The sequence below is a fragment of the Opisthorchis viverrini genome (genome assembly GCF_000715545.1).
Source record: "Opisthorchis viverrini unplaced genomic scaffold opera_v5_57, whole genome shotgun sequence".
In the NCBI taxonomy this organism is placed as follows: Eukaryota; Metazoa; Platyhelminthes; class Trematoda; order Opisthorchiida; family Opisthorchiidae; genus Opisthorchis; species Opisthorchis viverrini.
The window spans coordinates 253,241-279,388 of record NW_008751714.1 but is presented as its reverse complement, the minus strand read 5'-3'; the positions used below and the strand labels follow the sequence as shown (position 1 = coordinate 279,388).

The 26,148-nt window shown below is 44.1% G+C and overlaps 1 protein-coding gene across 1 annotated transcript in view; it reads left to right on the top strand.

Moving 5' to 3' along the window:
• T265_13342 (hypothetical protein) overlaps positions 1 to 11,424 on the top strand; it is a gene marked incomplete at both ends in the record, with an annotated part of 32,362 nt that extends 20,938 nt beyond the window's left edge. The window contains 7 exons of the mRNA XM_009168453.1: positions 1,791 to 2,013; positions 3,005 to 3,343; positions 3,732 to 4,228; positions 4,756 to 5,188; positions 6,969 to 7,405; positions 8,826 to 9,047; positions 10,600 to 11,424. Coding sequence (XP_009166717.1) covers positions 1,791 to 2,013; positions 3,005 to 3,343; positions 3,732 to 4,228; positions 4,756 to 5,188; positions 6,969 to 7,405; positions 8,826 to 9,047; positions 10,600 to 10,749 — 2,301 coding nt within the window. The remainder of the gene's footprint in view (positions 1 to 1,790; positions 2,014 to 3,004; positions 3,344 to 3,731; positions 4,229 to 4,755; positions 5,189 to 6,968; positions 7,406 to 8,825; positions 9,048 to 10,599) is intronic.
• Positions 11,425 to 26,148: the final 14,724 nt, after the last annotated feature.

Genomic DNA, 26,148 nt, shown 5'->3' with positions numbered 1-26,148 from the left:
TGGATGAACTGACCAAAGTCATCCCGTCCTTTGGTATGCACTTTGCACCCACAAAGTGTAAGGTCATGCTTGTGGACGTACAGTCACTGAACACGCCACTTACAATCCAGGGAGAAGTACTGGAAGTTGTGGAGTGTTTTACGCATCTTGGTAGTTGTATTAGTTCTGACTGTAGTGTGACGGATGAGGTGAATGCACGAATCTGCAAGGCTCGGGCCGCGTTTTCTAACTTGAGACACCTATGGCGTCAGAATGGTTTATCCCTGAATCTGAAGGGGCGTGTGTATCAAGCTACAGTACGGGCTGTTTTGTTGTATGGCTGTGAGATTTGGCCTATTCGAGCAGCGGACCTGAGACGTCTTCAGGTGTTCGACAATCGTTGTCTGAGATCCATAGCTCGTGTGGGTTGGTGTCAGCGAATCCGTAACGAGGCGGTTAGAAAGCGTGTTTTCGGTTGTGTAACGGGTACTTCCATTGAAGAATGTGTCCAGCACCAGAAGCTGTGTTGGTTGGGACATGTTTTACGCATGCCGAATCATCGTTTACCGAAAAGAGTACTATTTTCCATACCCAATTCGGAGTGGCGTAAACAGAGAGGTGGCCAACCCTTGACTTGTCAGAGGAGTATGAAGGAGATCAAGAAACGCTTGGGTTCTACTCGCCTTCCAGGATGGGGACCGCGTGATCCTCACTGTGCCTGGTTGGAGACACTACAAGATATGGCTGCCAACCGATGTCAGTGGCGTTCTTGTTGTCAGTTTCTGTCCAGATTGCGTGAATGAATGTCTGGAGGTGTAGGCACCTCGGAATGATTGTGTTAAGCTAGCACTAAGTCCCCCCCATCCACCTTTATTCTTTTCTTTACAATAAGGCTTTCAAATAAGTCATGGCTGTACGGCAGTGAAGCATTGGTGTTGAGCACTGATGTCATGCTGTCGTTGATGATGATGATGATCGAATTCGGTTACTGTGATTTCAAAGTCGGAAACTTTCATGTCGAGGCAGTGATCTGTTGGTTCATTATGAAATGGCTAACTAAGGCAAACAGGCCGCTTTCTTTGATTGCACTGGACTCGTCACTACCAACATAACCGTTATTAGAAAGAGTGACAGTTGAAGTCACAATATCGCAATGCTGTTGCTGCAAGTAAATTAGGCTGACAGACCGCCAGATCGTAGGCTATACCAAGGTTACCGGGTCTGATGAATGTCCGCACGTACACGCTTACTCACCCTGTTCCTGAACCTGCATCCCATTAGTCCAATTGCAATGACCGGGGCTGTCAATGTAATTTGACTGTAGCAACAGAGCTTCTAGTAGGTGTAGTGCCAGTCATCAGCTGTGCATAGGTACAGTAAAGCTAGGAGTTAATGACCACAGGAGGGACGCTATGACAGTCTTCATTGTTGTGGTAGGTTTGATGAAGTTTTCGTTTCCTTGTCCCGAATTTTAAGGATCTCCTCTTCCCGGAGCGAGATGTATATCACCGCCTTTGGAGCACTTCTTCCCAACAGACTTCTCCCAATCAGAAGCCTCCCAATCATTATGATTTTCTCACAGGGGAAGGTGTTCCTTTTAGCGAATTTTCCTTTCAGGACTTTATACAACCTCCGGCCTGTTATCTCTGCTCAGATTGCAGTTTCACCTCAGCTATTCAGTTTGCCGTCTCTTTGAAAATCAAACAAGATTGAAATTGATACACTAGCCATTTAATCCATGTCTTTAATAGGTGTTTTCGAAACCGTTACGAGCTCTCGTTGTTTCCATTTTGTTCTGGGTTAATTGTCAGCCATATGTGGACAATGAACTAAATGATTTCGTGCCAACTTTCCATTCCGTTAAGGTTTTTCACAACCTGGGTATGCTTCCTAGCGTCGTATGCCAGTTGGTTGAGCGGTGGCAAACAGAGTTCGACTCGATTCTGGCTTCAGCTGTGGACGTGGACAGGCTCACTCAGCGGGTACGCAGTCGACAAGCCGGAAGTCCCGGTGGCCCTGTGGCAGCCGGACCGGGTAGGTTCGGTGGGGCTTCCTGTGCGTTGTACTTTTGCTATGTTTACAGTATTATCCGTGTTTGGAGCTAGAATCATTCGGATGCTGACCGTGTTGGTACGATTTGTACTTTTCCGGCTATCTATATGCATTAGGCTTGGAGCTAATCTAAGCGGCTTGAAGGCTGGGATCGGTGGCACCATTGTCATTCTATGAAAGCACCTTGCTAGTTTTGCGGCAACTTTCCCTTTAACCATATGCATTCAGCCCATTCGGTGAGACTTGCAACTGCCGATTGAGTGCCACCTATGTGAAGGTGTCGTAATGTGATACAACAGTGGACCTGGGAAACATCAGAAAGAGGTCATTCTTGATGAGGTGACTCGAGTGCTTCCTGAATAAGGAATTATCATTTCCCAGGTAGGTCTCTTAAGATCACAGGAACTTGCTTTTCTCGGTAGGAGATGGGAGACTGTTTCCTTTGCGAAAATGGTTAATTTGGACGCACTATTTAAACTGCTGCCACCAATGATCACAGTCACCCGGTAACTTATATATCATGTGTTATCGTGGAGACATAAGTCTATCTACGCTATCAGCTGGACCAGTATTGTGGAACCAAAGCATCCTTCCAAGTATCGTGTTGCTTACTAATGAGAATAATGTTGGTGGTTCAGCTGCTGTAGGTTGTTCGCTGAGCTGGACAATCAAATAGCCCAGCGTTCCATCGCCAATCTAGGCGACATCATCCGTGCGTTTTTAGGAAGCGTAGTGGGGTGTAGCGATTGGTCAGTGGTTGTACGTTGAGTAGTGTGTGTGTTAATTTACTTGCCGCTAGCCGTAGCTGACTTCCAATCTCGATTGATGTTAGGTTGGGTGGTTCTATGTTTTGCTCTCTTCCACTTTATCCGTTTGTTGGTGGGCTAGTCAGCTAGTTCATTTCTCGGTCTGTCTGAATTCGTCTGTGTAGTCAGTTTCCATTGGAAAGTACATTCTCCATTTCCTCACCCAGGTCGAGCCTCTCTTCCGAACGTTGGTAGTCAGGCCGCTGCATTCTACGTTGCCATTTGGACCAGCCTGGATGGAATAATGGATAAGTTGGAGCGCCTCACCTATCACTGCCGCTTATTGGGAGTAACCTTGTTGAAAAAACGCGAGTCTAGCGTTAACTGCTCCACGATTGTGCGGCTGAGTGAATCGACTGAACCTCATCCGAGTTTGGCGGAGTTGCTGCTTCACGATCTGGTCATTAATTGGCATGGACCAGATAAAGTGGCCCTGCGCAACACCATTGTATTACTGTTCGCTTCGACGAATGTTGAAACGCTTCAATTCAAATCTCGTATGTCAGGTAGTCGTTCTGTTTGCCCGTTTTCATCTCACGTGTGTGAATTGTGTTGGATAGTCAATAATAGTATCCTGTTCTTGTTTCTAGTTCATACCGACATGTGTTCTTGCTCATCACTTTGAGCTTTTTTTACTATCAAAAGCACCCGTAACCAGTCTTTTATGTCTTTTTTTCCAACTCCTGGAACTTGCGGCCAAAAAATACTTTGCACAATTCAACGAATTTAAGATATATTCTAAACACGAATGAGCGGTTGCTGCCCCCACTGTTTGGACAAATCTAAAACACTCGTTAATCACTTGAACTTTTCTTGAGTAATTCTCAGTCACATACCTTTTGGGTGCCTTTGGTTGCCTTCTATGAATAGGATGTTTTTCCATTCCATTGTCAGCGGAAACCTTGAGCGACGAGGACCATATGGTCCCTTGTGAACGTATTGCCGAACTGGAGGCCCAGTTGCGTGTGAACAAGGGATTTCTCGGTTGGGCCGCTGGTCGACTATCTGAACGACTGCTGAAGATATCTGAACAATCGCCGCAAGTGAAGGAAGCGTTGGACTGTGAATACCCAAAATTGTTGAAATTGGTCATCGATTTGGGCCGTCGTGTCCGTCAAACGCAACTTCATGGCAGTTGGAATGACTCATCTTGTCCAACTGTTGGTGTATTCGGGGCGGATGTCGTTCCAGCCTGCCTGCTGGAAGCAGTCAAACCTTTCGAAACTGCCTATCTATCGAAAAGTTTGTCTAGGTTGTTCGACCAAGTCAGTATGGCCTTCTCGACAAGCCACAGTTCTGTTGGTCTAGACGCACAGGAACTGGATGGAATCGTGCAGAGTGCTGGAAACGAGCTTGCTTACGCTACAGTGCATTACGACCTCCTATGTAAGGTGAGTTTTTTGGTCGCTGTCATCTGGTATGCGCCAAAAAATATACCATTGCTAAACTACCGTTGTTAAGTAACAAGAGTGTTTTTAGGGAACTCGGCGCAATGTAACTTTGCAGCCATTCACAGCTGAGCCACTCGTGTACCAATAACCGTTCTGTGAACGCGTGTTCCGTCTGTTTAAGTGGCCTAAATTTGACCTCAGATGAAGATAAAGAAACCAGAAATTGACCCGACCGTTTCGAACGAAGTGAGCTATTCTCAGAAGAGGTCACTATTTCCATTCTACTTTGTGTCACAACCCGATCACGGTCTTAATTGTACTGTATCGGAAAGTCGTCGCTTCGGAGCAATTTGGAAAATAATTGTTAGGCTTACTGCCGGGCAACGTCTTGCTTTTTACCCCAAAAAATACTCGGCGTACACTGAGAAACAAAATCTTCCAGCCTGAACACTTATCGTAACTCTACCATTCTTCGTTGCTTGTGTTTTCCTTCCCTTCTGCCCTCTTCGTTCTATTTCATTTCGAAGGTATCACGCAATATAAGCAAGGTGGTAGCCTTATTCGCAACAAAAGTGGAGTCCTTGGTCGCTGTCGGTCCAGATGCCAATCAGGTCATGAATCCACAAACCATCAGCCAGCAGAACAACATTAACCTGATCAACCTTCTGTGTTCATTTGGCACGCAGCTCGGTTGGACCTGCACCAGGCGGTTGCGTAATCTCCCCGTAATGCAATCGGCCAGATCCGAACACGGCAGCTCACCTCTGGAGGCCATCTTCGCCACTTTGGAAACACGTCTGAATTCTATGTGCATCAGTATATTCCAACCCTTGCTGCAGTCAATTAGTGACGTAATTGAAGAACTGATGAGCACTATGCATGGTGAAGATTTTGCATGCTGCCAGGACGAAGATGTGAAACCATCATGCTCATTGTATATGAAGCAATTACAGGCAAGTGGTAGGTGATCATTCTGAGGGTGGTTTGCTCCTTGAATAACCTCGCACAGGGTGCCAACTATCCAGTTCACTAGCTGAAGGTGAGATCTGCCTGTTACAGGTTACCTAGCCCAACGAATCCAAATGTTAATTTGAATGTGAGCATCCGCCTAGTTCCACAAACCCCCGTATGTAGTTTTACTTTAGCTGTGAAACTGTCCTATGGGGTGGTGTTCATTTCCAAAGACGCTCAAACTTCCACGGAAATCCACAGACTTCCTTGGGGTTGCAAATTTTTCCGTAGGAAGGCACGGAAAATATCTCCGTTTTTTGGTCAGGTCCTCCTTTTTTACATTCCACAACTCGAACAAAGTAAATTATCGGTTTCCTGAATCGAGTGTTTGTTTCTCACAAACGTTCTTCAAACTTAACCTGTCGTTTGCCCAAATCTAGTTATCAAGCCGTCTGTCTACGAGTGTGGCATCCTGTTCAACATAGGGCCGCGTTGCTATGTTACTCAGTGGACGGATGAAGGCACAACGTGTTTCGTGCACTTTTGGATCACACATATTCGATGATTATCTCATGTCATGTTATAGTATTTTGTGCCAGAATGGAGCGGCCACCTACTCACGTCGAGTATATCGGACATATGTGATGCAAATCCGAGAAAAATGGAGATAGATGCCACGGTGTGCTTATCTGATGAACCAGTCCAAAAGAGGTGTTAGTAGAATAGCACATACTGCACAGTCGTCTACTAGCCATAGAGGAGTGTGTCCAGTATCAGTTCCCGTGCGCCTGATTACTGTATCCATCGGTGTACTTTCAGTGCTGTGCTGTGAGTTGAAAAATTCCAAGTAGGTACACTTAAATTGTCCTATTCGGTTCTGGTCATTGTTCGGAAAACAAATGTAATAAGGGTACTTCGCGATTAATGAATGGTTACTCATGAAAACACTTGAAGAATTACTTGGAGTATCAAAGTCGACAAAAGTAAACTACCATAAAAACGAAGAATGTTTTAAACCAAGACTTAGGAATGAAAATATTCGGCTGTATTGTAACGTTGCAGGCTCAGTCGACACCAGTTGACCTTAGAGTATCATATAAAATGTTTTGATAATCGTTTGGGATATATTAAAGTTGGTTAATAATCGAAGATGTGGAAAAATAACTGGGTGCATTTTTGATACATAAATCGGATCATCTCATTCCCCGCATCTGTTGTGCGCGGACCGATACCCGGGTCATCATAGTACCACAGTGTTGCTTACTTTTCCGGCATATCGACGTTTCTCCGTCAACTCAACCATTCTGGCGCAGCTGACTCCTGTCTGTGAGCGAATAGATGCTCATGATTTTCCGACAGATTATTTGTATGTGATGCTTGGTACCTCGTTGTACTGGCCTTGAAAAGGAATCCGGTGGGATCTACGAAACTGAAGCGATACCCCCACAAAGTTTTGTATGCGGTGAATAGTGGTGTGAATTCCGTTAATACAATCCATGAGTTGAACATTATTTCCAGCTGCATCTCAGTTTGGCCTTCGAATCCCTCGTGTATTTATTTACCTGTTCCATCGGAGTCCTGTTGTTCTGTCTTACCCCAGCCACGATCATCTATTCAACTCGCACATTTTTCACACTGTTAACATCCCGTTAGGTAACATGTAAAAGGCCTTTAAAAGGCCTTTTCATGGAATCTCATGGGATCTCTAGACAAACTGAAGAATGTGTCGGTTGACTTAACCTCGAAGCGGACTAAATAATTTTCTACTCCCTCTCTTTCTACTCTCTAGCTGTTTCTGTGGTTCCTTTAACGTCATCTTCTAGCAAGCATTTGTTTTTTTCTATTGCTCTGCGCCAGGATTTCGTTTCCAGGGCTCGAAAGCAATATCTTTCCGGTCTATCATTGCCGCCATCTACGGACCGCGCGCCGTCATCTGTTCCGAAGGCTGGATGCTTCTCATGTGGTGACGTAGCGCTGCAATCATCCGTTCTACCGTACATGACCCGATGGATAGACATGTTCCTGAATAATATTAGTCTTGTTCGCCCAGTGAGTGAAGTTGGACGAATCCGTTTGGCCGCCGACTGTGTGGAGTTTGAACTAGCTGTGTCCCCTCTCCTGTCGTCCGCCACAGAAGGTGCCCTGGTTTCTTTTGCCCCCGAAGCCTGTATGAAACTGCGAGCATTCCGACCGGTCCTCTTGGCCGACTCCGATCAAATACTGAGGGTTCGTCATTTTTGCACGTTCGCTCGATTTGAACTTGCCCCGGTTTTTCTTGTCGATTGGCATGTGAAGTGACTACTGCAGCGGCTTTGCCGACTTTGGTGTGGCTCTCGGTTTCCATGGTTGGGCTTCGTCACTTGATCGGCTCCCCACAAATAACCTCCTATGTGCTTTCCACATATCAACTCCCCTAGAAACCGGTTCTTCATTTGTGGTTTTCGCATACAAACTGACCAAGTATAATTCCGTTTCGTCAGAAGGTATATTTTGTTGCAAACTCACTAATCTCATTACGCATTACTCTCCTAATCGTACGGGGCCCCAATACACAAGTTGAACGCCTTGGCTCATTAGGGACACGGCTTATCGATCTGTTCAGCTTGGACTCAAGACACGAAGCTGGTCGACTTTTTCAGATTTGTACTAATCAGCAGTAGTACTGTGTTCAGATGCGATAGACACCGTTGAACCACCCGGCGTCTTCCTACTGATGAGCAATCTTGGACCTAGATTTATAACATGACCATTATCTGCCAATGGAAAGGCTATGTTCCTGACTCCCGATTCTTCTTGGCTACTATTTCTTCCAATTGCTGTCGGTCCTCGATTCCGTCAAAATGTTCGCTAAACATCAGCTTGAACGCAACCTGTGTGCGGACAGAAGAACTTAGTGCTATCCAGGGACCTTCGGAGCACGGATAGCTGGTGCAGTTGGGTTCGTTCGGAAACTGCCTCATCCGATGCACAGAGTGGGATAGCAGCCGGTTGTTATTGAGGTCATCAATGATAATACTGGGAAGTTCGAGGCTTAGCCGAATATCTTAGACTACCGTTACGTGCGCCATTTACTTATGTCTGTCTTTCCTTCGATCCGCTCAACTCGGGCCGTTATCTGTGAGTTTATACTGTCCTTCAGTTTCTAAATGGCTAACAGACCTTTCTGCCTTGAAACGGCGTCCTCATCTTTGAAGACGAAGGCTAGGCATAAGTTTTGTTGAATAAACTAACCACCCTCATACCATCTTTCGGCATGCACCTTGCACCTGCAAATTGCAAAGTCGCTTCAGAACGTGCACACTCTGAACGTGCCAAATTCTATTCAAGGAGAAGCACTTAATGTTGTGGAAAATTTTATTAAGATAGCCCTCGTGCTTCCTTCGGGTGGCATGGCAGCTGGGCACCGGAAGGGTGTTACAGCTGAACGACCTCTATCCTCATAACTTGTAAATGCTATTCCTGGGAAAGATCTGTGGAGTTTCTAGACGGGTCTACCGGTAACTCTCGTTTGAAGTCCCCTAACACTGTAGCTGATAATACCTTCTCGCCTCTTGGCCCTGTTACTGTGGCTTTTGAGGTTTCCAATGCTTACATCTCTCTAAAATCCCCAGAAAGCGTGTGATCCTTCTGTTTCCGGTCCTTCTAGGCTTATATGCAACAAAAAACCGAACCAACTCTGGACATCATCCAACTTCCTCCAAGTCTCGTGTGTCAACACCTGTTTAGTCGAGCACCAGACGAGATTCGCTCGCCTCATGATACTGCCGGTTGGTCGACCACACGATATATTTCCTGGGTGTTAGCTCGATCAGATGAATCGGAGAGATTAACTTTTCTGCGCAACGGACTGGCTGCCTATGCACATGAGGTGAGTTTTTGTTGCTTTGATTGCATTGATAATTTACTTAATATGGATCAAGGTTGCATCTTTCCACGGCATTTTGCTTTTTCGGTGGCATTTACGCTTTTTAATCGATGGACTAACCATCACTAGATCTATGTTCAAATAAAGTGTTTATGTGGCCAACAATTCGATTCCTGCTTCTTCGTAGTTCACCTTGGTCATCAGCGTAAAACTAAGGTGTCTTCTGACTTGTCGTGGTCGTGCAACTTCGTGACACTGCCTGGAGGTAGTGTACGACTGGTCGACAATAGACCAACGCACAATCGAGTGTCTACCCGTGTAGTGGCTGAAGGAGAATTGTTTTTTTCGGCGTTCATACGAAGATAGTTCAGTGGTGAAGACACGAGGTTACTGACTGGAAGGTCCGTGGTTCGAACCCAACCCGGGCATCTTGATCGTTCTCTATAGACTTGGATAACCCGAAAATATATCATCCCTCTTGTCTCCTCCGGGTAGCGTGATAGCTAGGCACCGAAAGGGTCTTGCATTTGGACGATTATTTATTTAGTTGGTGGTTGCGGGATTTGTAGAATAAACACCCACGTGACTCTCGTTTGAATAATTGTCCTACTGTCCCGACCCAATCATCCACACTGAAGGGGGGAAGCAATGGACTCGAGTTTCGTTCTTATTGGAGCTCTGCAGTGCATATCCAATGGCCGTGGAGGGATTTAAACTCCGCATATCTGACATGCTAAGAAAGCGTGTTACCACTACCTTACGCTGGACGCATCTGAATTGTTACGTCTGAACAGATGAACATGTTCGCACTTGAGTGATGTGAGCGGAAAGCCCGACGCATCGAACCACGACCCAGTAACTTACGTTGGTTGTTTCACGCATCGAATCTCCCTGAAATTGCCCAGCATTGAGCTTTACCGATGTCATTATCTCCTCATCTGGTTCTTATCGTCTAGTGTGGCAGCAGCAACCGGCCACTCCCTGTCGAAAATGGATGCTCGTCGTCAGACGGAGGTCCAACTCTAGTGGTGCGACATATCATGAGAGAAAAAGTTAATATTGATCAGACCGATGTCTCATCTGCAATGAAAGTTATTGACATCGAAATTCTAGAAGTATCTGAGCCTTTTCCCTGGTGTCTTTTCATCTCATTCGCACACTTTTTTTCATTTTGTTGTGTTCTCTTCATTCATTCGTACCGTGAATCAGAACAGATGTTGACAGAATAACCCATAAGGGGTAGTAATAGGATCACGTGCAAGCGATTTCGGTTAGTCCCGCGGACATTTCCTAGACTGAATCACAGTCATCCGTGGGCTGTTTGTTCGAAGCAGTGAACACTAGAGCGGCAGATGTTTTTTTCTGTTGACAATTCGTTACCCCTGATTGAATGAAATCCTTTGCCAGAACTTGTAATATCTTGGGAATGATTTTGTGCTGCTATGTTGCTCTGACTTTCTTATTTTACTGTTTATATAGATGGCACGTTTTGACGTACGTGCTGGCATTCCCAGGCTAACCGCCTAACTTATCACGATGTGTCTCTTTATCACAGGTGCAAATACGACAACAGCGACAGTATCCGGCAATGTATCTCGTTTTGAGAGATTTCTTACAACATTTTGCCAACCAGCCATTAAAGGCTGATGTGATTCGCAAGTCGGACGGTCTCGCACTACAACCGCCGGAAATCGCTTGTACATGAAAAACGTGAGGCGTTTTTCCCGTTTGACACTACCCTCATTCTGTGATAACTCAAATTTTACCCCCAGTCTAACTTATTACACCCCGGTGTGTATGGCACAATTTCGATAAATTTGTTTACAATCGCCTCTCTTTTCTCATGCCTCCCGCCTTTTGTATCAAAAGTTTGAAACCGATTTCACCGCTATCGTGTTTGCGTTCTTGGCAATTGCAGTCCAATTCGATCTCAGTTGCTACCTATATTGTATCTACAAGCAAGTTCTTGGTATCTGAACTGCTATCAGGATATCTTCGTCTACTTAAGGCTTGTGTCACCAAATGTGGCTGTGTGGACTCACTTCACTACATCGATCCACCTGTTTTGCGAATCACACTCATTTACAAACCAACATGATGGTAATGCGAGACTCAGCTGAATCCCCCGCTCAATCTCTCTTTCATTGTATCCTTCAGCTAAATGTGCTCCACAAAGGTTGCATCATGTTTCACTTTGCACGCTCCTCCTGATATCGAAGTTTATTTCCTTTTGATTTTCAGATTAAGATGATAAAAAATACCGTAAACGAGAGATTCAGTTGGGATTCATTTGATTCTCTTGGCAAAATTTAATTGGTGTGCAAATGATCGTATTTCGCTAATTGCTTACAATTTGGTATACAAGGTTGGCGGATGCTCGGGGACTACGCCCCAGTAAGGGTTCAACCAGCCATGGGCCGTCGAAGAGTTAGCAGTGTGTTCCGAAGAATGGTGCATTTTAACCCAGTTACTGCTGTGTGCAATGATTTACCGGAACGCAGTTTCGAGGGCCGACTGGATTCTGCTGAGCTTCACAAAGGCAGACTAACGCGCTGTAAACCGTGTCCTTCACCAGCATACTACCATCAGGATAATAGGGTGTGGGTAATGATTCTGACGTTTTCCTCGCTAGCTCTGCTGCATTCCGGTTAGACGCGTTAGATACTAGCATCTTTTGCACCCAGTCAGTCTTGAAGTCCCAATCTCAAGGATATCTCGAGTGGGCTGATGAATCGCTCACACCGTCTTCTGTGTGATCTGTATATGGGCAGAACCTGATCGAAATACGTGAAGGCGTTTGCATAATCTTCAGTTCGCCGCTTGTTAAGGATTGGGTTTAAAGTCAAAGACAGCGCATTTAATGGAATTTGTTTTGGTGTTCATTTCGACTGCGAGTTGGAAAGAATGTTGCCGATTCACCACTTTTGATGCTGAACTCTGGTTACCATTCATCATGCGTGCTGATTTGAAAGTATATGAACTGTTTAAAATCAAAACATAACGTTAGGAATAAGCTGTCATCACGACGTAGGTAACCTTCTCGGATTGTAGGTAATTGTGAAGTTGGAGTTAGCAAAATTTAGCGAATGCCCATGGTAGACGTAGGATAAAAGTCGACAGATGTGAGGCGAAAAATAGGTGTTTCCGATCGATAAAGTGTTCGATTTGGACTGCAGTAGATTTTTTAGGCGAAATTACTGCCATACAGATTCAGTTTTGTAGTTACTTCTGTGGGAAATAGGGTTGGTAGGAACTCATGGACCACGCCTGCTTGATGAACCCCCAGAAGAATAAAACGTATTGGGTTGTCAAAGTGCCTTCAGCAACCTTTTAGTTAATATTACGAAGGTTCCCACTTATCCGTTAACTGCCAAGTTATTGATCAGCTTTGGTATACATGCATTTCACCGTTAAGTTGTGATGGTCATGCTACGATAGCCGAATGCAAGCAAAATGTTGACAGCGAGTAGGCGGACAGACCGGAAGCATCATCAGTTGAGCGTTTGCCTTATCTCATGGGATGTGAAACAGTTACAGAAGGTAAACAGTTTAAGTACTGGTGCCCTGTCCGGTCGTTCGACCGAAAATGGCTTGCGAACTGTCAGTTTGCGCCCGACAACATAGTGCCACTAGGGCAATTTTTTCAGGTGAACAAATGATTTGGGTATAGTCTTCGGGCCGATTAGTTTGTGTGCAAAGAACTGCCACTTTCACGAGAAGATTCGGAAACGTCAACCGAAGATATCAAAGTTATTGCTTGCCGTGCTTTTTCGCCTCCACATGTTGGGGTCCAGAAGCAGGTAGCTTCCCACTGAGCATATTTTTAAGCACGACGAGAGGACCACTGCAGTGTTCAGGACGGACAGAGACACTCCACAGGATAACACACGTGCACATTACGACCATAGGTTATGCTATGACGTTAAACCGACACAGTGGTGTTTGACTAGAGTGGAAAATGATTAGAACCGCCACTTCTATTGCCAAGTGAATTGCAGTAAGGTAATTACTTTCTATAGTGTACAGCATCCTCTATGTACAGCTCATAAGAAACCGTTTGCTGTCCCATTCTGATAGACACGAGTGGCAGACCTATGCGTCACACACTAGATGGAAGTCAGTGATGTTATCCTTGTACAACCTTAATGGTGTTTAGAGTACAGGACCTCCATCAGCCCTTGGATCGCATCCAATGTACCGGTTGAGATAGACAATCCAGTTTGAAGTTCTCCCTTCTCAGTTGCTAATAAGCTATGCGTGACTCCCGGTCCATCGATCGGTGTTTTTTTCCACTCCTGTTGCCTGTCAAACACCGTTTGTCTTGGAGTAAAACAGTAACCCAACCATATCCAAGGGATCCAAATATGTCAGATCGATCATTTTGTGATTTTCTTTGGCCTAAAGAGGCCGGAGTTTGATGGTTGTCTCTAGATCCGACCGGTGTACCAGATACGGACTACCGTCTCATGGAGTCGCAGGTGACATTTGCGTCAGACCAAGCTCAAATGTGGTGAAGCCACCATTTGGTACTAACCCCGTCATCAATGGGAGGTGAAAAATCTAGTTTCTGCGATACGGCCTACAATGGTGCTATGTTTTATACCGGCCATTCTGGAGCTAACCTATCTTCACCAACGTCAGTGATAATCGGCCTCGTTTCCTTTCCCTTTCCAGGTGCCCCACTTCTTAAAACGGCCTGCAGAATGGAGCAATTAACTGAAGGTTTACAGTATTTGGGTACTTGCCACATCACTTTTGATCGTCACATAGCCTACCATGATATTAAAGCATATTTGCAAGATGCCCTAAATCAACTGCTGCTTGCTCATGATATGAATTGCCATGTGGACACAAGAACTTTCTTAGCAAACTAGTAATGATCAAGTCTACAAGCGTCCATCATTACATCTGCAGTTTCCGTTTGGTGAAAAAGGGAACTCATACCGTATTTCGCGAGTATGATTATGTTGTTTTGACAAATCACAACCGCATCTCGTTTCTTTCAACCATCTGGAAGTTCTATCAGCCATTGCGGCACCAAAGTATGTCGTTGATTCTTTCTTTCTGTACTGCTGCTGTTTTCCCCTTAGACTTAACAGCAGATGAATTCTTCTCGCTTCTGAGGTTGCTGTGCCCGGATTTTCCTCGGTTTCTGGTCATCCGTGCCTTCAAGTTGGTTGGTGCTTTGAGCACTCTGTTATTGGTGAGAATGTTTTAGAACCATAAGAACTAGAGAAACCGAAACACAGCACTGCGCATTTGATCACTTACTCACAGCTTTGGCGTTTCATGTATACTTTGAAAGTTAGTTTCCTTATGATGTTCGCAGTGTACGATAATTTGTCTAGAATTTGTTTCATCCTTATTTTCCAAGCTTTCAGTCCGGGTTGAGGATCTTAGCATTCCTCCAACCGGTTCTTGCTTAAGCCAATGCTGTAAGTTGTGTTCTCGGTTTTCCTTTCTGTTAACCACCCCCTCCCCCTTTACCGTTCGTCAAATTTCAGGCTCCGTTGGAACACAGACGGTGTTTACCGAACCACTCTCACTTTCACTTGATCACCCATCAGATGAGATGTTTGAAACGCAAAAATTCAAACAAGCAATCTCTGACCTGTGTGCGGACCAGAGCTGCGCGTAAGTTCGTCATGCACAATATACTACTGAGTTTGTTCACCTAGTGTTTTATCTGTATTGTATTGTATTGTATTGTATTGATTGTATTGTATTGTATTGTATTGTATTGTATTGTATTGTATTGTATTGTATTGTATTGTATTGTATTGTATTGTATTGTATTGTATTGTATTGTATTGTATTGTATTGTATTGTATTGTATTGTATTGTATTGTATTGTATTGTATTGTATTGTATTGTATTGTATTGTATTGTATTGTATTGTATTGTATTGTATTGTATTGTATTGTATTGTATTGTATTGTATTGTATTGTATTGTATTGTATTGTATTGTATTGTATTGTATTGTATTGTATTGTATTGTATTGTATTGTATTGTATTGTATTGTATTGTATTGTATTGTATTGTATTGTATTGTATTGTATTGTATTGTATTGTATTGTATTGTATTGTATTGTATTGTATTGTATTGTATTGTATTGTATTGTATTGTATTGTATTGTATTGTATTGTATTGTATTGTATTGTATTGTATTGTATTGTATTGTATTGTATTGTATTGTATTGTATTGTATTGTATTGTATTGTATTGTATTGTATTGTATACTATTACACTGTAATGTATTGCAGTGTACTAAAATCGTCTCATCGTTGTATTCTGTCGCTTTGTTTCTTGTACCGTCGAAGTAAGACATTCAGCACTGAACTACCACTACTACTGGACTACTGAAATACAGAACTATTGTAGAAAACCTCAACAAGGAACGCTCTAGCTGGTTCTTCATGACAGTTGAAAATGGGTATGACTGCGGAGATAATATCCAGGATTGCTTACAGCGAACACGGGTTATGGTAAATTGTCAAGTAAGCTTAAGAAACAAGTTTCTCATTTGGCGGTGATACAGTTTCTTGAACCACAAATGTAACATGCCGATCTGCCATACGATATCCTTCAGTTTACCTTCGTGGAAGTCGTTGATCGTGACTGAACTAAGGTATTCGATACTACATGTGAGGCCTGGAACTCTGATGATGGTGTTATTGAGCATTCGCATAATGATCAATGCTTCCTAGGTTCATTCTTTGATTCGAAGTTACGTGTCCTTCCAGAATTAGAGCAGCTTAGTTAAACGGTCTGTTGGTCGTCAGCTAAGACAGAATCTGTGGACAGAGTGACACAACCATAATGTTTAGTTAATGGTGAAGATTGGCATGGCAGGGGCTACATGGTACGTAATTCAGTCAATCTGCAATACATAACCGGAAGAACGATTTCCCAATGGGTTATTCAGAGATAGCAGTAAAAGTGTGTTATCTGATCTAAAGCGTTCGCCTAGCTGACTCGTCCGATTCCGTTCAACGTCAGGTTAGGAGGTCTTCTGTGTCCCTACCAGTGTCCTTCATTCGACCCACCCGACCGTGGTCGTGATCGGTAAGTCACGATTCCCCATCAATTTATAAGGCACTGATATGCCTTCCCTGGCTTGTGGCGTCATCGGATTGCTGATCAATAAATAAGTATACCTCCACTCGAAAAAGTGCCTCTTTCATAGAGGCATAAGCTGGTTATTACATGACCACTGGGTGCAGTGATACTTTTGGCGCCTAACCTTGTACCGTGATCCGCGAATCTAAGAGCGATAAGCTTAATTTATTCCTATCAGTAGAAGCGTTGGTAAACTTCTTGAGTAAGACCACGTGACCACTGCCAGAAAATCTCGATTTTCCGGGACTTCAAAGAGGCATTCGATCTCGTTGACGAATGAGAACGCTTCTGAAGTCCGGTAATCTATTTCTTTCTTTTCACTTCCACACTTCGTGTCTGCATATACAACCACCGTCTAGAAATCTCCCAGTAACTACAGTAGTTCGTCGGGGCACCCTGTTTCTATTCCAGTTGGTTTTGTGAGATCAACCTTCAGGAAATGCACATTCCAAAACACCGTGAATCTTAGAATCGAAGCCACAAGTAAAATAACGACTGAACTTAGGCTGTGCTGTTTGCCGATTAGCATTCTTCACAGCCTACTCGAAGTACATCTTTTGAAGTGGTTTCTTGTTTCGGCAAATGTCTCGTACCGTCAGGGAACGCCGTCTTCCTCTCATGCTTCTGAAAATCTCGAGTTTCCTTTAACTGGTTTACATATCCATCCAATTACAAGAGCCTGAGCTGCAGCCAATAAAACCAGGGCATGTGTTCTCTGGCTTAGACTATGTTCACTCACTGTAGGAGCAGTCGCCCATTACGGTTGCGAAACTTGACCCCTGCAATTCGAGTACCCTAAATGCTTGCAAATCTTTGCTTATTGGGGTCTCTGGGGCATTACGGGGGTCAGCTGACTGCAACGCTATCGCAACGAAACAGCATTCCTGAGTACCTAGTAGTCAATTATAATCACTTGAGCAGCAAACTAAGCTTCACATTTGTCAAATCTCACAGTTACTTAGTTCTTGAAAGATATTACTGAAAAGAATAAGTAACCTGTTTTCAGTAGGGTATTTAGAACGTCGATTATCTCGAAAACGTTCTGTTCCCTTCACTTGATCTGGATGCGCTTGTCCATCGAAATGGCACAGTAGTAGGCCAATCGATTACGCAATTCATTAAATACTATTAATTTTTTTATATATCTATTAGATCGACATCCAAGCGCAACAAAGTGCAACCAAACGCGGAGGTAAATGGTGTAATCAACGGGACTTCGGACGATGCACGAGAGCTCGCAGTTCTCAGTGCATGGTCAGCTAGGTACCATATAAGAACTCGAATTCCGTGTGACAAATTTGTTTAGCCGTATCACGTGGTCCGAGGATATTCAATGCTCTAACCTCAATCAAAACATAAACGCAATTCCATTTTCCGAAGTGTCACCAGAATGTGTGCTCTTGCTAAAGCATTTTGTATGATCGATAGGCGCGTTTTGGTTGAGCTTTCTTATGTGCACAGAAAACTTTGCCGTTGGTAAACAAAAGCTTCTCCCCTCGTTTGGTATGCCACTCAGTTCGTTTTCCTCAACATAGTCGGACGCGTGAAAGCATGATTTTGAAACACCACCCTGTTTTTTTGTTTATTTCGCTCACTCGTTACATAGGTAATTATCTTCTTGCTTGGGGAACAGCAGTGAAGTATCAGTGTTCATTGTGGGTATTACTATCAGTGGTGATGAGATAGAACGTAGCAACTCTATGTATTCATCTGTGGTGTGATTTATCTGTTCAGATAATACGATTGATCAGCAACTTGACACCACGGTTGCTTTGATTCATCATCTGATGCTGTATCGGGTGATACTCTCTATCGCCAGATTTAACTCAATCTTGCCTGTGAGATTCAAAAGCACTCCAAAGGAACGCAGTGGCCATATTCCTTTCACTGAGGGTCACCAATTCAGATAACACGAGTTAGAAGTTTGTCACAGTGCTGTTTATGCCGTCCTGATAGGCTTTTTAATCCACTTGCTAGGTGTGGCGAACAAACGGACAGTCATACAGCAAACCCCATCCACACAAATTGTCACTGCTAAAGCCTTTCTGGACTTGACTAAGTAGTGGAATTACGTTTGTTCAAAGAGTATCGATCAACTAGATGCAGACCCAACTTACATGAGTTTTCACTCTCTCGTTAGGTCCCCATCACAACATCTTGTACGCCGCTGTGCCCTGAGATTGTTTAAAGAACCCATTGTGAACGTCTATGGCTTCTTCAAGGCACTTATCGGTGAACGTACACTATGGACGGAGACAGGTGAGTGTTTTTCATCTCTAGTTCTTTCTTCACTAATGTACGGTCGATAAGTTACTAGCCAACTGACACTGATTCCATTACCACTACAACTGCCCGAACTTTCCTGTGATGTCGCTTTCCTCTGTCGATTCTCCCTGGCTAATTTTTTGAAATGTGTGAGAAACAGCAGCTTCTTGATGCTTATTAGTAGTACCAACCTTCTTTCTGGAATTTCCTGGCCGTAAAAGTTGTAGAGGTAACTGAATAGTTCGTGCGCTGCGTGTATCGGTTACTCAGTCCGACACCTATAAACTGCGCAACTAACTCGCCTATCCTATTCCTCACGGAAACCCACATTTCCGAGAAGTATGATCTCACTCACGCACACATTTCTCGGGTCACCCTCTCCGTCACTGCTCCTGTTCCAAACGAAAGATGATACCCACACCTATCCTTCTGTCTTCCCGTTGACTTCACCTAGTACGTGCACGTCAGACTTTCAATATATTTGACTTTCGGCCTTCCTATAGTGATGATGCGTATCTGAATACTAGCCAAAAGAACATTCTACAGTCGGAGTGCATCATTTGGCTGAGTATTATGTGATTTCAACACACATTTCACTGGTTGGCATGGTTACTCGACGCGCACTAACCCGGCTGACCGTGAGACAGAACTTTTTGCCCTTGTCAACTGCCTATCCTAGATAGTTTCCTTATGACCTAGATGGCCTAACCGTGGTGGATAGGCCAGACCTCAGTATTTTCCCATTTATCCAGCCCGGCCCACTCCTCTATCCCAATCGAAAACCTTCCCCCTGAATGGTTTAATCACCTGTTTCTGAGCGCGGTGCTCCTATGCTACGACCACCAAGGCCAATGATTTGCTTATTAATGGCACAACTGACCAGTAATTAGCCAGTAACACTCTTGCATCAAAGCTATAACTTTCATTGCCTAGCTGTCCACTTTCCCGTCCTCTCGAACAGCTGGACTGATTCAGTACGTACTAACAGATTATGCGTTGCCTCCAAATACCTAACTATATCTCTTTGTCCACCTAATTTCCGGTGACCGAATCTGGTATGACTGAAAGCACTCCTTGTGCATCGCTTATGGCTGATAAACTGAAATGAACCGAACTCTAAGGTTTCCGAGTCCGGATTCAGGCACCACCGTTCTGCCGGTGACATGTTGGTCATGTTTCTCACATCTATCGTGAAACGCGTGTACGACATGCATCCTCTTGACCAACTGGATGGTAAACCCTTTAATAAGTCGGTCCCTACCGGTTCGCCCTGACGATAATGTTTTTTTTTCTCACAGCCTTTGAGCTGTGTTCTATTTACCACCCGTTTTCTACTATTCATCGAAACAAATTACTCTCACCTGTGTTTATATGATTCCAGTTATTCTTTGACCATGCCATCGACTAACTCACATTTTTCACTCCTAGCGATCCGCGGTTGTGACTATCACCTGCAGACCATCCTCATCCACTTGTTATCATTGACAATTGGTGCTTATCTAGTACGGTTGCATTCGACCCCTTCAAATGCCTGTTTTTCCCTCTCCCTTCGCCATTTCACCTGCAACTACTCTACCTCATCCTACATTCACCGGGTCGTTCTCTTTGTCCATTGTCTAAGACTCTCCTAGTCTTCCCATGTTCAACAAGTCACAACTCGGTCCCTCAGAGACGTCAGGCTCCTATTTCATTCTCTGGAATTCTACCGATCCGAACCGCTCCAGATGTGCACATGTTACTTTTGCCCCAACATGGAATTCTGATGTCTCGTCTAGGCTTCATACCCCTCCTCCTTTCTTCCAATGCTGGACTAAGTTCAACCGAAAGCTGTGTCTCACTGCTGCCCTACCTCAACCTCTTTCCTCCTGTAGAGGCACCCTTTTCTCCGTTCGGTCGTTAATACCGCGGCAACTGTTCTGCTGAACTCTCATCTTCTCTTCCGCTTCTCATGTTGTTCGTTTGTGAAACTCAGGCTTACACTTATAGTAACCTTTACAGGGTGAAAATGTCATTCCTCCACCTCTGTTTCTCCCCGGGGCCCCGCGGCTGCGGTAGACTCTTTGTTTTTTCCTTCTTTCTTTCATATTCACTTTCTCAAGACTCATCCTAAGGTATGTCAGCTCGTGCCTGACTCTCTAATGCATGTGGTTGTGTTTTTTCGTGTCTTCTTTATGTCTTTTCGTGTGTCTTTTCATGTGTTTTCATGGATTTATTGTACTGTGCAACACCAGACAGGAGTGTGTGCTTTCTAAACTATGGAATTCCTGTCAGTTTCTCAAACATCTTTAGCATGACCGTTTTTCGGAAGCCAACTTATTCAGTTCATTTTCACAGAGCATTTTAGTCAATATTATCGGGGACTTAGTGGCGTGCATTGCACATATTCGACTGAGAACAACGACGCACCAGAACTAGTCCACCTAACCAAAGTTCATTTTGACAACGGTCATCGGAAACTGTTCAGTTTGCGCCGCCTTTCCTGTGGCAAACTACAAAATTCACATCAATCCGTCCGACCTTTCGACACAGCGATTTCTTTTTTGTACAGTACTGCGTCGACCGCAACCAGTCATACGGTATTGTATGCCTATAAGATCCGTACATTGTGTTTTGCGTAGATACCCTGTCCTAAGTAACTGATAAATGATTTCAGTGAATGAACGTACAACTTGCAAATGTTTACACAGTCTGGCACTCCATATCAGACAGAAGTCAGATTGACTAAGCGTACATCAGACACATGCCAAGCTCCGAAGAATCCTCAACAGCCCTGAAGCCTCAAGTGATTCGGTAGTCGTGCTCTTGCCTTAGTTGAAGAGCCCGGTGTCGACTACAGACGCCCGTGTTCCGCCATATTGGTTTCTTTCCCACAAAAGACGTGTGCGCCGAAGCCCTTACAACCATTGTATCCTGGTCGGATCAGTCGTGATGACGGCAAACAAGTTTCAGCCAACTGAACAGCCCTGTAACCACGTCCTTCTTACCAAATATCGAACACGTGGCATCTCTGGGCACAACTGATATGAGGTTGGAGGCTGGAACATGTGCGGTGGCTTGTGCCTTAGGAACCTTCATTGCAATGTGCCTGTACCGTCCAGCTGCCTTAGTGTCAGGCTTTGAAGCTAAATGATTCATATTGTGGTGCATCAGTGTGCATCTGGCGAAAACCAAGGCCTTTAGTTGCGGGTCATATTCGCCATCTTCTCAATGTATGAGCCCCGTGACAGTATCTATGCCCTTTCATAACTATGCACTTCGTAACTCGAAATACTTATGTCACGTCGGCCATCGCCTAGGGTCATCTGGTAGGCCGTCTTTTCTCCTATCCAAATCCATTTTGAGTACTCACGTTGAAGGTCCTGGTGCCAGGACTAGCAAATGCGTTCTCTCTGCGTCAACGTTCGGGGCAATATCTGTACGTCCATCTTCAGTACCCAACCTAGACACCTCGAAGCGTGCTTCCGAACCCCGAAAACCAGTTTACATATCTGCCTTTAATTTTCACCCTGTGACACAAGCAGAACAACAATCTGTTCATGTTTGTACACTGGATTGCATCTGCATCAGTGTATGTTGTCTGTTAGAAACGAGAATCCGAGACGCAATTCTTATAGTTTGATTGCCACGTCGCTCTCTCGCTACCCGTTTCGCACTTCTGGTGATGCGAAGGTCACTGCAACCGGATATGCCCGGAGTGTTATTGTGTTGAGTCATGGACTGGAGGCGTATCTACTTGATTGGATACTCGTTGATAGCCTCCACTGCGTATTTTGTGTGATATTATCTCTAGAAAGGGAGCCCCATTGCTCTGTACTTATTTCATATGTTTATGCCTCAACGAACTGTAGCTCTGATGCCTCGATCAATTACCAAGGCACTGTAGCGCTGAATCAACCAAAAACAGTTTCTTTGACCCTCTAGGTGTTCTTGTTTAATGGGCCAAACGCTCAATCATCAGTGTGGTTGCTGCTGTCATAAAGACTCATGCAAGTACTTAGCGTGGCTTGGGTGAAAAATTGATCGGTTTGAAAAAACCCGGTGCTCTGGTCGTTCCTGGTGAGAACCCTGTCGTTACGGAATACACAATCTATACACCTAAAGAAGGAGAAGAAGAAGCACAAACACTTTTGAATAAATTTACCACTATCATAGCCTCATTTGGCGTATGCCTTGACCTACCAAATGTAAAGTCATGCTTCAGAGCGTGCAGTCTGTGAACATCCGCTTCGAATTCATAGGGCAGCACTGGGGGTTGTAGAGAATTTGTAGCAGTGTTAACTCTAACAGAATCCAATGCGGATTCGCGTCACCTGTTGCCTCGAAAAGACACCATTAGGTCAAACTGTCATCTGTACAGGCTGGGGTAACAACTGTATTGTTCTATGGTTATGAGACGTGATGTGAGGCGCTTTCAACCACCTATTTCTCAGAAACGTTGCTGGTATCAAATGGCGTCGACGAATTCCAGCAAACTTGAATACTCGTTTTCGTCTGTACACCAGGTGTGAAAGTCGCGAAAGGTTTCGAGTACCACTAATCACAGTGGCTCAGTCGTTTACTACACGCACTGAATCATCGTTCATCTATACAAATGTTTCCCCCTTACTTTTCTCAAGACTTCGTAGTGGCGATGTGTAGTTTGTCAGCAGTGTGAAAGAGTTTTCGAGGAGTCTGGATGCCGCATGTGCCGTCCACCTTGCAGGATGAGGTCCCCTTGACGTTCGTCGTGCATGGTTTGTGACGATACAAGAATTAGTCGCTAACCGATGTCTGGCGTTTATAAAGTTAGTTTCGTTCCAGCATTCGGAGGTTCGGGCGCCTAAGATGATGGGAATTATGACTTCCGATGCGTGGGTAGTTTCGATATTTGAATAGTTCGTGACCACGTCGCTCTTAGCTGAATAAACCTGTATCGTTACGGTTAGTCCACACTAAGGGAGTTGGAGCTCACCTCATCTCGAATGTCAGATGTCCTACACGATCACGAGAAGCTCTCATAAGAGCGATACTCGACTTCAACGCCGTCTTTTTTGGTGTAGCCTAAACAGGAAAATTTGGTCTGGACAGATAGATGACTGAAGTAGCCCGTACACATATGATTCTTTTTTGGTGTTGCGACGGTTCGGTGACCAAAGACCGAGGTAACCAATCGAGTGGTTTGTTAATCCGTTGCACTGGCTTATCAAGCTGAGTGGCAATGGATTAAATGACTGAGAAGTGTTGAGTTCAAGTCCTCTGGTTTGAATCACTCATCCCCAAAGAGGAACAATTTTCTCGGTTGAAGATTCAAAAGAAATCAGTCCACTCCGGACCAGTTCAATTGGATTCATCAAATAGCACTTGCCCCAACGGACTTTGAGTAGCTAATTCAATGAGAAAGTCTCTTGAGTGATGATACTTTTCATAGACGATGGTACTAAATAGTTCAGCCAGATTAACCAAGCACATTTGATTGATATGCACTTTCCTGAGTCAAACTGAAGCGGTTTTATTTGATTGCCTAATAACTAAACACTAAGGGTCTTCTTACTGTGGGTGAAAATTCGGTTCTGTTGTTACCCTTCTAGGAGCAACCGTCCTCACGAGCGAATAGTTTCCTGAAAATAGCTTTTCTTAGAACGACGGTAGAAGTTTGAAAGTCTGCCTTTTGAGTCTATATTTGATCTTCACATTACTCTTATATAGTACTATGTAGCTTTGCACTGCCTCACTGTCATGCTTGTCATGAGTTGCTGAACTCAGGGATGATTTCATGTGTCCTCACTTTTGTTTTGTTTTCATCCTCCATAGGCTTGGACCGTATTCGTGTGGACGACTGAGGGAAGACCGATAAATGGCGTTATCTGCCACTTTGCTGTTACGCAACCATATTTGAAGTTGACCATCATCTCTTGTCTCAGCTTTCTCATTCAGGGATAATAAAATACAGGTTTACTCGAGTGTTTCTTTTTACATTGGATGCAATCGAATGTCTGTTTGCATCCTCCTACTTCACTTCGCTGTGGGCAACATACTTAGCATTCTTAAAAGTCATCCTCTGACATCCTATGTTTGATTCCGAAGGAGATAGGGTTTCATCATTCTAAATTTGACGTTCTTCGTGAGGGTTTTTTGCGGGTTTTCCATAACTGTGGATAGAAGTCCCTAATTCATCCGCACTACGCAAGGGGCTCGCCAGAGCAGGAAATCTGTTTGGCAAGCGATTTCAAGTAATCTACATTCGACACACCTAAGCTTTCACAGCACCGACATACTGAATGCGGCGGAAACTACGGTTGTTCCGCCCTTTCTCTGCTCTCTTCAAGTTCGGTGTCACAGCAATATCGGGCATAAATTTCTTTGTTGAAGTGCGCTGATGCACCAGATAATCAGCTTGCGGAAAAAATCCTCAGGAACGTTTATCCTTCATCCATAGCAATTTATATTGCTGTAAGATGTATATACTTTGTACGCGATTTTGAATGTGTGAAATTCGTAGGTAAATACTGAAAGCTTATGATATTTTCCGTGATTTTATCAACAATCCATTTGGCGGCAAGCCAGCTTTTCACTGCGCGTAACTGATGAGCTCCAGGCAGCTGTCATGTCGTTCAGGGAACAGGGAATTTTTAAGGTGACAAATTTCGATAATCAGTTTTTCATTGTGGTATGTCAGCTCCAGAAACGTCCTTTGATGAACAAACAGAATGAACTTAACTTCACATCCGTGTGGGAACAAAACAACGAACATACGATTGGTTGTTGATCAGGTGGCTGTTGATCTGTTCGCCGAGTTTGGCAATTGGCTTACAAACATTTCGTAACCAAACGAGGACACATTATCAGTGCGTAGTTGGGTCGCCAACCAACATACGAGTAAATGGGAGTTTCGTTTGCTTTATCACCGTTGTCTCACTCGCCAGATGACTGAATTTTTTCATCCAGGACAAAACAAGAAACAATGAATTTTCCAGCCCCCAATTGATCACAGTTTACGTCATCTGGTTCCATCGCGTAAAGGCCTTAAAATGGCAAATCCGATCTAACCTTCATGCACGCGCATGCTGTAGGATATCGTTGCCCTTGAGGGGTAGTTCAAGAAACAAGTAATGATTTGGTGAGTAGGGGACAGTTTTTTCACGCAGGGAACGCCTCTCTGGACTCACGGCTCTCTCATGACCCACATTTCCCAATGCATCGCATTCACCGCAGCTGGTATGTTAGAAGAACCAAGGAACAGTATTGATTTTTTTCACTAAAGGATCATTCATTGACTTGTCGGCTCAACAATAGTTGGTCATCAAATGTTTCACTCTCAGCACCTTGTTTTCTGGGAGATAATAAAATGTACCTGGTTCATAAAAGAATTACACGTTAAGCGTGTGGGAATGAATTGGACGTCAAAAGAGGACGTAATGTCTTGTCTGGCTAAATTCACTCTCATCCTATATGGACTAACTTCACGAGTTTCACAGTAATTCGTTTGAGGAGCGGTAAAGGCGAAGTCAGTAAGTGTAGTGTATTTCCAAACATATGTAATAGTTTGTGATCGTTAACCACAAAATTTCAGTAGAAAGTGATGTGATTCAACATCTTATTTCGTCATTGACCCAAACAAATATTTGTGAAAATTCCTCAGGATAAAAAGAAGTTGATTGTGTGATACACTCGTTCGCATACCAATTTGGTTTTGACGGAAGGTTCACCTGAAACCCAGCTGGATCTCTCGTTCACGATG